Source organism: Octopus bimaculoides, chromosome Z (genome assembly GCF_046866305.1).
Source record: "Octopus bimaculoides isolate indiv1 chromosome Z, ASM4686630v1, whole genome shotgun sequence".
NCBI classification, from domain to species: domain Eukaryota; kingdom Metazoa; phylum Mollusca; class Cephalopoda; order Octopoda; family Octopodidae; genus Octopus; species Octopus bimaculoides.
In genome coordinates this window covers 27,639,462-27,652,801 of record NC_142944.1, presented here as the reverse complement: position 1 = coordinate 27,652,801, position 13,340 = coordinate 27,639,462, and the positions used below count along the sequence as shown (strand labels likewise).

General features: G+C 31.4%; 1 protein-coding gene across 2 annotated transcripts in view; it reads left to right on the top strand.

Annotated features, from left to right (window-relative positions):
• The window catches only part of LOC106880786 (uncharacterized), a 148,024-nt gene that overhangs the window by 73,732 nt on the left and 60,952 nt on the right, over window positions 1–13,340 (top strand). For both annotated transcript variants that reach the window (XM_089364997.1, XM_089364998.1), the window contains 4 exons: window positions 1,919–2,063; window positions 4,595–4,663; window positions 6,801–8,284; window positions 10,203–10,331. In XM_089364997.1, coding sequence (XP_089221123.1) covers window positions 1,919–2,063; window positions 4,595–4,663; window positions 6,801–8,284; window positions 10,203–10,331 — 1,827 coding nt within the window. The remainder of the gene's footprint in view (window positions 1–1,918; window positions 2,064–4,594; window positions 4,664–6,800; window positions 8,285–10,202; window positions 10,332–13,340) is intronic.

The following is a 13,340-nucleotide window of genomic DNA, read 5'->3' as shown; positions in this document are numbered from 1 at the left end:
TTTATGTGTCATATTCAATTAAATGCTTTTTGTTTCTCTTTACACTTAAGCTTTCTACTTTCATGTGTGCATGTTTTGTCTCTTTTTTTACATTCATTTTTGGTGTACACTGTCAATGTCTCTGTTGTTTTATTTTCTTAATATTAGTGTCATTTTTTTTTCTAATTCACTTTTATGTGTTCTCTTTCAGCTATTTTAATGTAAATAGTTTTAGTTGTTTACTGTACTGTTAAGTGTTTTCTTTGAATTGTCTTTTTTGTACATCCACTGTATAGTTATACTTTAATTTAATTCACTTTTTAAAAATATTAGACATTGTAAGTACAATTTGAGAAAGAAAACAGCAACAGGACCACAGATAGGACTTGAACAACTTATCTTTCATTTTCTATGCAATTTCATTACCAACTATATGATGACACTCTTGTTACTCCTTCTCAAACTAATTATAATTGATTTCTACTATTTTAACTATATTTTATCTGCAAAATATAAAAGAGTGTACCAAGGTAGAAAACTTCATTATGTTTCATATAATGAGAAAGTTCTATTCTATTAGCACCAAGTAACTACCAGTCAGGGCTATGGAATTGGGTCAGAAGATGTTATTGGTTTACTGAAGTCCAAATACCTACTGAAATTACATGAAAATATTGATAAAACGCATCAAAATTTCAAATGCATTAAAAATAATCAAATCAGATTTAAGATCTTCTATAAGAGAGAGTATGGTAGAATTATTTGTTTCTAAGAACAAGATGTTAGTAAAATTTGAAATTTATATTTTTGATTTAGCTCCTATTCCATAGATTCAGTGTTTCTCAAAAAAGTTTTGGAGGGATAAAATGTTCAATCTTTTTCGTTTCATTTAATGTAGTCATTCTTGCTACATTCATTTCAACTTTATATTCAAACAATGCTTTAATGTCAAAATGGCAGGGTTATATATCTAATTGATTTTATTTCTTCCAATATGATCATTTGTTAAGTTGCTTTGGGGGTTCAGCTTTTTAGTTTTAACCTTGATGTACTTTAGGTGTGTGAACTGGTAAACAGTTATGTTCCTGACTTTCTTTTATAGTATTTTTATTTCTTTTATATCCTTTTACTAAAAATAGTCTCTTTAATTATATCAGTTTTTCCCATGCTTAAATTGTTTGTAACTTCTAGGGCCTTAAGACCTTAACTTTAGTATGTTAAGATGATAAAAGGTAGTCTGGTATTTCACATTAGTCAAGAATGTTGTGTAATTTCAATGAATATAAGAAATATATGATTAATCCAATTTATGAATAGAGGAGTCAGAAGTTTTGTGCCCTGATTCCAAAGCCTTCTTATTATTAAATTGTCTCTTGGCAGTAAAATAGTGCAGGTAAAACAGTAGGAACAATTCATCATACCTGTTGTGTAAAAATCAGTAATTTGGTCTGAATATACTCAGCGGGCATATTTTTCTTTCCCTCTTGAATTGATGCTTTAAAATCATCGTCATCATTTGATTTTAAAGCATCAATTCAAGAGGAAAAGAAAAATATGCTTTAAAATGTCCAAGGTTATAAATTGTTTATAAAAATGAACATTATTAATTCATTATTCACTATTTTTTCTTTGTCCCTTTTTGAATTGCTTTTTTGTAGTATCACATCTTTATGTCTACTGTCTTTTACTGATTTCTGACTGCTTTTTATTTTTTACTGTCTTCTTCCCATTCCTTTTTTTTTCTTTCTTTATCTTTTCTCAAAGAGAACTACAATTCTGCACAGTTGGTTCTTCTTTCTTTTCTGTCTACATCAAACCTCTGATCTGTCTAATCTGATTTGTCCAATTTTCCACCCTAACCACACAAGCACAAGTATATTTTGTCTCTCCCTTCACACAATAGTTTGCCCACATTCATTCTGATGATGTCTTCATGTAGGATAAGAAAGTTGGAGAGGCAGAGTCTCCTGGCCAAAGCAGACAGGTTGATGATGAGACAGAAATCTCTGAAGATGAGAATGGGGGTCAAACTACAGATGAGAAGACACAAAATGAAGGAAAAAGAGATAGTAATGAAGACAAAAGTTAGTGATTATTTAATACTTCTCACTTTGCTTTCTTGTCTTCTGCCTCACATCTTTCCCTGTCTTTTTGACATCTTGTGTTTCCTGTCTTTTTTTTTGTCCACTTCTCTCTGCTTCTTCCTCTTTATCTCTTTGTATATTTTGTATATATGCTGAACTATGTACTTCTGTTAAATCATTTACAAATGCAGCATTTGATTATGATCCAACTAAAAATTATGATAATCTGTCAAATTTAGGAACATTGTCAGTAGTTTGTAAGCATTTTTGTGCAAAAATATTTAAGGATGAACCTAAGGGATTATGTTGTTCAAATGGTAAAGTTAAATTAAATTTGTTTGAAAACTACCTGAACCTTTAAATACACAAATGCTGGGAGAAGATCTGAACTCCAAAAACATTTTTAAAGTTATCAAAAAATATAATGAATTGCTTTCAATGACATCCTTTGGAGTTGGTGAATCAATATCTCTACTGGGATTCATGCCAGTTTTCAAAATATGAAGTCAAATTTACCATAGAATAAGTTCATTGTATAATACAGATGAAAATATTCCTAAATATGCTCAAGTTTATTTTATTGATGATTTAAGTGACCAAATTAATATCAGAAATAGTAGATCTCATGCAACAAAGTTACACACTACAAGAGATATTCAAGAGATGCTTTTAGAATATAGCATCTTTGGTTAACAAACCTAATCTTAAATTGTCAATTTGTGCAGATAGAGTCCAGCTAGTGAGCATGCCCAAAGGTGCAATGACTAAGTATCTAACGATGTGCAATTAGTAATGGTTGGAACAGAAATTCAACAAAGAAACAATTTTTACCTATAAAGATAATACTGTAAAGAAAATCAATGAATTACATAGATTCTGTGATCCATTGCAATATCCTTTGATTCATTGGATCTAAAATATAATTTACATCAATAAATGACAGGTCATTCTAGTCATAAATAAAATTGGTTTTGCAGGACTGACGTGTGTCAGTCCATTTTATTTACTCGATGTACCTTCTTTCTCCTCCCTTCTGAGACTGATAATGGCAGTCTGCTTTAGCCACTTAGTATACCCTCCTCCTCTCTCGGTATTAGCATTCCAATAATAAAAATAAATAAATGAAAAATATGATGCTGATTGTGTGTGTTTTTTTGTGTGCATGTAACTGCATGAGACTGTGTGTTTAAGTGTGTTTGTGTGTATGTGTAACTGTATGAGATTGTGTGTGTTTGTATGTGTATGTAATTGTATGAGACAGTGTGTGTTTGTTTGTGCACGTATGCATGTATCTGTATGTGACTGTGTTTGTGTGTCTCTGCATAACTGGAAATAACTGAAGTATCGTTTTACAAATTGTGAGCATTTATGTATGATATAATGAAGGAAATTGTCGTATACAGTGCTCAGGTGCACTACAACTAAAAAAAGAAGCCATCAGGTGTACTGTTGGTGATTTCAGGAAGCATGGAAGTTTTGAAGGATGTAATGTCTCAACAGCTAACAACTGATGTGGGTAGTTTATTCCATGGTTCAGCAATTCTGGGCATGAAAAAAATGTTTCTGAAAGTCATGGGTGCTGTGTTATTTTTTGATTTTATAAGCATGTCTGTGAGTGTTTGTCATATGGAATTTAAAAAGGTGCGCATGGTTGTTGTTGGAAAGATGGTGGATAATCTTGTTTATAATAAACTTTATTTTACATTTCTTGCCCACATGTGATTATGTCTGATCTTTAGCATACTGCCGTATGTCTTCTCAAACCATGATCACAGGAAAAGTTGTTGATAAGAATTATCAACAAAAACAAAACTGATAAATACACACAGGTGTTGCAAATTAAGTTTAATTACCAATAAACATCAGCTTGGATGGCACTTTACTCAACTGAATAAAATATGGTCTGGACTGTGATTACCTGCATGTATGTTATACTTCAAAATGTAGTTAACCATTTAATGATTTTAGTAAATTTATACAGAAAAAGTAAGCATTATACCGTCTAGCATAAATAAAAGTCAGCTTCATTATGTTTAAGTCCATTAAATGAGTCAACTTCCAATTGACTCATTTACATTTAGTACATCTTTTAGTACGTCTTTTTACAACAAAAAATTTCTAAAAAAATTCTGGAAACATTCTACTCATGTAATTTATGAACCCCCCCAAGCTTATTTTTATTTTTGCGAAAAATGCGTAAATAACATGGGATTTTACAGTATGCCTTCTCTCTCTACTGGTCACTTCTGTTTTTTTTTTCTTTTTCTCTCTATATTTGTCCTCTGTCTACTTTCTTTGATCTATATTAAGTTATGTTTTGTCCCCTTTGTATTCTTTTTACTTTTTTCTCTTCTTTTTTTTTTTGGAGGATGGGGTTCTAATTTTGTTTTTGAGGGTGGGGTTCTAATTTTTCCCCCCCTCTTCTGTTATCTTCTTTGTTACTTTTTGGAAACATAGAAGATAACAGATATCATCTATGTTCCCGTTGTTACCTTTTACCTTCTGTATCCTTTCACCTCTTTCTCTTTCAGAAATATTAACAAAGGATGAAGCATTTGACCGAACTGTTGGTGAAGCAATTGCAGCAATTAACTCTTTAGGTAAACAATACATCATTAAAATACCCTCTCAGAGTTAAGTCGACAGTACTGTAAAATGTCTTTCAATTTCTTTTTTCTGTCTTCTATCTGTTTCATTTATCTAGTGTATTTTTTAAAATTTTCCTGCTGTTAATCCTTGTTTGTTTTTATTTGTCTAGCTTCTTTTTTTTATGGGAGATTTCTTCTGCATGTACTTATCATCTTTACCATTTTTTGTGTGTGTGTTTTCTCATTTTTGTCTATTCTGTTGCCTTTTTTGCTCTGTATTTATTTTTGCTGTCATTAGTCTCTCTACTGTTTATTTAATACTAGCAGTATAGCCCGGCGCTGCTCGGGATTAAGCTAGGATTATTAAGTGATCAAGTGCTTTATTTCAAACCAAAATAAGTAACATCGACATCAGATTTGAGCGAAATCCGTTGAAATTGGTTTGGCTGAAAATAGTTTGCTGGTAATTTGATTGGGAAATCCCATAAGGAATCAGTTTATTGGTTATTTCCACTCATTGACTGTTTTTTTTTAAAGTTGCATTAGAGATCTGCATAGGAAAAGGTTGATCTGAAGGTTTGCATTGGGGATGTGAATTGGAGTAACTTAGGAAAACTTACCAACAGCCTTAACCAAAAAATAAGGGGCCTGTCCCTTCTAGGTTAACTCTAGCCCTAACCCTAACCCTGACCCTAAAACCGTAACCCTAACACCAACCCTAATCCTAACCCTAACCCTAATCCTAACCTAAAAACCCTAACCGTAACACCCTAGTGGAAATCGTGCGGGTGTTAATCTGAAAAATTACCAAACCCTTTTTGTGGTCCGAAAAACGGGTTGGGGGGGGGGGGGGGATTGACAAATTGTTACATTTTTGTTCATAGTTGTGAAATATAAACAAAACTCTTTCGCTCCCAAAGTAGTATATGTGCGTGTGTGTGAGAGTGAGAGGTGGGAGAAAGATGAATGATTTAAAACAAATAAATGATTTAAAATAAATATATTTGAATTGTTTTGTGAGAAAGTATATATAATCTCATTATAGAATATAGTGTCTTTCAAAAACATCTTATATTTTAAACTATATCTCATGTTTAAGAAAAAGAAATGCATTTTACATTTTACACTTACTCTGCCTCCCTCTTCCACTTTTTCGTTCTTTTGTTTTTTTTTTTTTTTAGAAGCTAGCAAAGTAAACTCTGTCTTGCTTAGAAAAATTTGCTTTGATTTCTGTCTGCCTTACCCACTTTTTCATTTTTTTTTTTCTAGACGCTACCAAACACTGTATCTCCCCCCTGTCACAAAAACACTATTTCTTTCTTTCTCTCTCTCTCTCTCTCTCCTTCACGTGCGTGCGTACACACAGATTTGACTTCGCCATGTCAACAAACTTCAAAATTGGTAAAAGTTTCTCGATTTTTACAGCTATACGCGAGTGCCTCTGAGAGAAAAAGTTGACGAAAATGCAGGTAGGGTCATGAACAATGTCCTCCTAAAATTGGAGTGACATGTGTGCTAATTTGTGGACATGCATAAACTACATTCACGTACACACACACACACACATCCTCTCTTTTATATATATATACAGATATCCTGCATATTCTTGTTGGCTACAGTGGCAAAAGATAGATGTACAGGGTATGTGAACTGCACAAGGCTGTCACTTTATACACATGCATTTGCTGTAGTTGAATGTATGTTTGACCTAAGCCCATGTTATGCCACTGGTTGTCTGCTAATATTTGGTGTCCTTGGTGCTGGCTTTTTTTGTCTCACTGTCTCCTTTTTCTGTTGTTTGTCTGTTTTCTATCTACTTTGTGTGTGCTTTTTATACACTCATGTCATCTGATTCTTTCCTTCTGTTATCTTTTGACTCTCAGTCTTCTATCTTGTCTCTTCACCTTTCTTATTCTGTTCTTTTAATATCTTAATAACCTTTATTTTTTCTCTTTTATTTCATGTTCTAACCCTGCTTGAAAAACGAATTATACCATCCCATTATCATTACCTCTATCATCTTTATCAACATTGGGAAAAACCTTTGGAAACCTATAATTAACTTTGGAAAATATATTAAAAACTCTGAATACCAACTTAACATTATCTCAATTTATTCTTGTTCTTGTGTCCAAAAACAATTCACCAGAAACAATGACTATGATGCCAGGGCAAGGATCACATACGGACAATTTGCAGACAACTTTGTTAAACAACAATGATGGTTATAGTGAAAATGGGAGGAAAGCTGCAGATATTGATGGCAGACAAAAAGAAGAAAAGCAGCAACAATGGCCACATGTGCTGAAGACTTCTCCACCAGTTAAGGAGTTTCAGCAAGGCATGTCCACCTCAGCTTCAGTATTGTTATCATCTTCTTCTGATGCAACAACTGGCCATCCACATTCAACAACACACTTTAATGAGGCAACATTGTATGACAAGGAGCCAGACAGCAGTTCATTAGGATTTGACAGTGCACAAGCAAGCATTGCACCCACTCGTTCAGTAACCTCTGACAATAGAGCTTCAGAAAATTACGATCAAAGACTTTCCTCAGATACGGATAAATTTTTACATACCTCCAATGGCAATGTTGATGGACAAGGAAGTCAAAGCAGTGTGGGTTATGAAAGAAACACGGAGACCATGAAGTTGACTTCTAGTAGTGGTGGCAGTAGCACAGCAACTGATGCTCCTGGAAGTACAATACCTTCTTCATGGGTGCATGCAACTGTGCCACCCATCACAGGTCACCACAGTGATGATAAGGATGACTCTATGAGGGGTACATCAATCTCTGTGTCACCCTCAACAACAAAGCCCTTCTTAAGCAGTTCACTGAGTTATGATAACAGTGGTGGTGACAGTGCTAGCAATTATAATGATAGTGATAATGTTCCTGTTGTTGATCAAAGTTCGGAAAGATGGAATAGCATAAGACAAAGCAACAACAATGATATTCTTGCTAATGAAAATGGTGATACTAATTCTGTTGTTGATGTTAATAGTAATGACAGAAGTGTTGGTGGTGGGGTTGCCAAGGCAACAGATGCAACTATGGCCACAATGACATCATCTTCCCCACATCTTGATTTAAGCGATGCATTCCATACGTTCGGATCAGAGTTCATGTCTCGAAAGACTCTTTCTGTATCATCAACAACAACAATGGCTGCAGCCTCCTCTTCATCATCTTTTGCTAATGGCAATGACCAGAAGAAGCAAGATGATTATGATGGTCATCATGATGTTGATAATGAAGACAAAGCAGGTATGGGACGTGAAGACACAGGAGAGTTTACTTCATCAGCATTTCCACAGGATGGCCAATATGAAGACAAGCCAAAGCAACCAGATGTACAGACAGATCATGGGGTACACAGCAGAGACGATCATCACGATAACAACAACAATCACTATCATCATGATCATCAACATCCATCATCATCATCATTGGAAAATGAGGAAGCAAAAGAGCAGAATGAAAATGAAGCAAGACATTCAGGGGAATCAGACGACCATCATCACAGAACTGTTAACCAAGATGACCTGGGAGAATCATCATTGTCAATGTGGTGCAGGTATTTTTCTGCAAAGATTGACATTTTTGTTAACTACATTGTGGACATGGTGAGTATAGACACACACGCAAATGTTTAAATATTCACATATAAATATATGCACATGTGGGTGGGTGTATGTGTATGTGTGTGTGTGTGTATATATATATATATATATATATATATATATATATATATATATTATATTGTTCCATTTTTCCAGCGGAATGCCCAAAGTAATTTTTATATATATATATATATATATATATCATCATCATCGTTTAACGTCCGCTTTCCATGCTAGCATGGGTTGGACGATTTGACTGAGGACTGGTGCAACCGGATGGCTACATCAGGCTCCAATCTAATTTGGCAGAGTTTCTACAGCTGGATGCCCTTCCTAACGCCAACCACTAGTGGATATATTATAAAAATTGATAGATATTTATATATACATAAAAGACCTCGGACATATATATGTTGGGATATATACATATTTATGAGGTTATATATATATATGAAATAGAAACATTTATATACATATGGGAATGTGCTTTTGTAATGCAGTTAATTCAAGGAAATGAAGTATTCATTAGGGATTATATAATCCAAGATATTCCACTGGTTCAATCCATCATCCATTTATTCTTCATTTTTTTTCTTTTCCTTGATATTGATAATTTTAATAATCCTAAACATATACAAATGACTTTACCACTGATATGGATTGAACCAGTGGAATACCTATATATAATCTATACCTACAATCCCTAATGAGGACTTAACTTCCTCGAATTAACTATATATTTTTTGTATAAACAAACACGTATCTATCTCTATCTGTTCTGTCTACCTGTCTGTTTCCCATTTACACACTTCAAATGTAAACAGTTGTGTGTGTGTGTGTATGTGTGCGTGCACATGTGTACAGAGAGAGAGAGAGAGAAACATACCTACAAACTTATGTATGTATATCATATTTATATATGTATATATTGAAATAATTTTAAGTATGTTGTAGAAAGTATGGGCTATTTACGAAGTGCTCATAGAGAGCCAATGCGAGATAATACAAAGTAGAGGAAAATGAGAATGCAAATCCTAGGCAGTCAACCAAATTCCTGAACGCATAAATGAAGATATTAAATCAATTTAATTGAATCATATATATTTATACACATCAACATAAATCATGCATGTATAGGCGTAAAGATCAAAGGTATAAAGAGTAAAACCAAACATACTTAAAATATAGTAGAGATATAAAAGCATATAAAAATATATAAAAATACATATAAAATCACGTAAATAAGGATTACATGTAAAAAGTTATGCGTGATAAATATAGGGTGCACAAAGTGAATGAGAGGTTGATAAATATAGGAATAAAAATGTCAATCTTCAAAATGGCCACTTTTTAACACCCCATACCTTCCTTTCTTCTTATTATCATCTAGCTTTCTCACTTACTTGAGTTATATACTTAAGAGACCTCATCAGGCCTGTATTCCCTACCAGCCATTTCATATTGATATCCACTATTCACATTCACCATGTATTTATTTCTTGCTATCCATTCTTACTCTCTCTAGTGCTGATACCACAATAAAATGCATTCTGTCTGCTAAGATTATGGGGACTCTTTAGTCACACTGAAGGCATAACAACCTCTCCGAAACTGGTGATATAGAAAACTGTACCCAGTATGTTTGTAAAGTGGCTGGCATTAGAAGAGCATCTAATAGAAATCAAACCTGAAATGTAACTTGTAAACTAGATGTGGTTCCTAAGCCATGTAAGAGAGCAGAAATGACTCATCCAATTCTAGCCACGATGCTGAGTTGATACAAAACAATAAACAGCAGTAATGATTGTAATAGTGATAGAAAAAAGAGAGAAAGAACAACACGGACATCTACACGTATGCACACACATACATTTACAGAGACTCACACACACTTGTATATACAGGCACATTTATGTTACAGGCTCCTGATACTATCCGAGATATCGTCCAACAGCAGACCCTGGGTATCCCAACTCATGTGGTGGTCCTAGCTCCACTATTCAGTCTGGTGTTTCTCATTGGATATCTTCTCTGTACCTCATGTTCAAATGTAAGTACACTTTTTTTTTTGCATATATACATGCACTTTTTTGCATTTGAGTATGTTTAGTTTTATCTGTGTGTGTGTGCACATGTACTTCACTGCACATCACTTTGGATCAGTGTGTTCTGCTATAACTCTGAGCTGATCAGGACCTTTGGAGTAGTTTTGATAGACAAAAACTTAAAGAAGAATGTTGTGTATATGTGTGTGCATACATGTGAGAGCATGTATATGGGTGTGTTTTATCTGCAATCACTTGTATGGTGTGATAGGTAGTGTTGTCTCTTTCTTCTGTCAACAAATCCAATTGTTTCAGTCTTTAGAAGCAGACATGAAGGGCATGTATGACTATGTAAAAGACAAAAACAGATAGATGTAAATAAATCCATTTCATCAACCAACCATTTTGATTTCAACTCTTGGAAAAAGTTGGTGTCAGTCATCAAGAAAGTGTTAGGTTTAACATGAAACAAAACAAAAACACGTCTTAAAACTGAAAACAAACAACACACACACACACACACGCGTGCACGCACTCACACACATACACATGTACTTATAAGTTAAGTTTAAAATTAAAATCAAGGTTTAGATAGGACACATTAAAACTCAGTATCCAAACATTGTTTTGGGTGAATCTCAGGTAGTGTGCCTGTAGAGCATGTTCATCACTTATAGTTACCAGTTACAGTCCGTCTTGTGTATGTATCAATCATTTTGTATATATATATATATATATATATATATATATATATATATATACATATATATGTATATATATTCTTTTACTTGTTTCAGTCATTTGACTACGGCTTTGCTGGAGCACCATGACTTATTCTTTATAAGCCTAGTACTTATTCTATCGGTCCCTTATACATAACCACTAGGTTATGGGGATGTAGACACACCGACATTGGTTGTCAAGCAGTAATGGAGAGACAAACAGACAAACACTCACACACATGCATATATATATATATATATATATATATATATATATATATATATATATATATATATATATATATATATATATATATATATATATATGTATATATATGTATATATATATATATATATATATATATATATATATATATATATATATATATATATATATGTATATATATATATATATATATATGTATATATATATATATATATATATGTATATATATATATATATATATGTATATATATATATATATATATATGTATATATATATATATATATATATATATGTATATATATATATATATATGTATATATATATATATATATATATGTATATATATATATATATATATGTATATATATATATATATATATATATGTATATATATATATATATGTATATATATGTATATATATATATATATGTATATATATATGTATATATATATATGTATATATATGTATATATATATATATATATATATATATATATATGTATATTATATATATATATATATATATATATATATATATATATATATATATATATATATATATATGTATATATGTATATATATATATATATATATATATATATGTATATATATATATATATATATATATATAGTATATATATATATATATATATATATATATATATGTATATATATATATATATATATATATATATATATGTATATATATATATATATATATATATATGTATATATATATATATATATATATATATATGTATATATATATATATATATATATATATATGTATATGTATATATATATATATATATATATATATATGTATATATATATATATATATATATATATGTATATATATATATATGTATATATATATATATATATATATATATGTATATATATATATATATATATATATATATGTATATATATATATATATATATATATATATATATATATATATATATATATATATATATATATGTATATATATATGTATATATACATACGACAGGCTTCTTTCAGTTTCCGTCTACCAATTCCACTCAAAAGGCTTTGGTCAGCCGAGGTTATAGTAGACGACACTTACCAAAAGTGCTACACAATAAGACTGAACCTGGAACCATGTAGTTGGTAAGCAAGCTACTTACCATACAGCCACTCCTGTGCCTATGTATTTTATATATATATATATATATATATATATATATATATATATATATATATATATATATATATATATATGTATATATATATGTATATATACATACGACAAGCTTCTTTCAGTTTCCGTCTACCAATTCCACTCAAAAGGCTTTGGTCAGCCGAGGTTATAGTAGACGACACTTACCAAAAGTGCTACACAATAAGACTGAACCTGGAACCATGTAGTTGGTAAGCAAGCTACTTACCATACAGCCACTCCTGTGCCTATGTATTTTATATATATATATATATATATATATATATATATATATGTATATATATATGTATATATACATACGACAAGCTTCTTTCAGTTTCCGTCTACCAATTCCACTCAAAAGGCTTTGGTCAGCTGAGGTTATAGTAGACGACACTTACCAAAAGTGCTACACAATAAGACTGAACCTGGAACCATGTAGTTGGTAAGCAAGCTACTTACCATACAGCCACTCCTGTGCCTATGTATTTTATATATATATATATATATATATATATATATATATATATATATATATATATATATATTTATTTATTTTTTATATCTATATTAGAAGGTTTGGTGGTGATGTACTGATATTATATATTAGAAAAAATAAGGTATTCAGAGATCTGGATGGTTGTACATATACAAATATTTATTAACATGTCATATGTTTTTACAAGTCACATATAAGCACTTTCATCTACTCTAATAGATTCTTAAGATTTAAATTTTGTGAAGGGATTTGTCTCTTTTTATAGTATAAGTGAATGGGTTGGAGTGGATAGAGAGAGGGGGAAAGAAGAGTAATGTGGAGTGTATAGGGTAGGAAAAGAGGGAGAGGAATGGGGAGATAGTGGAAGGAGAAAGTGAGA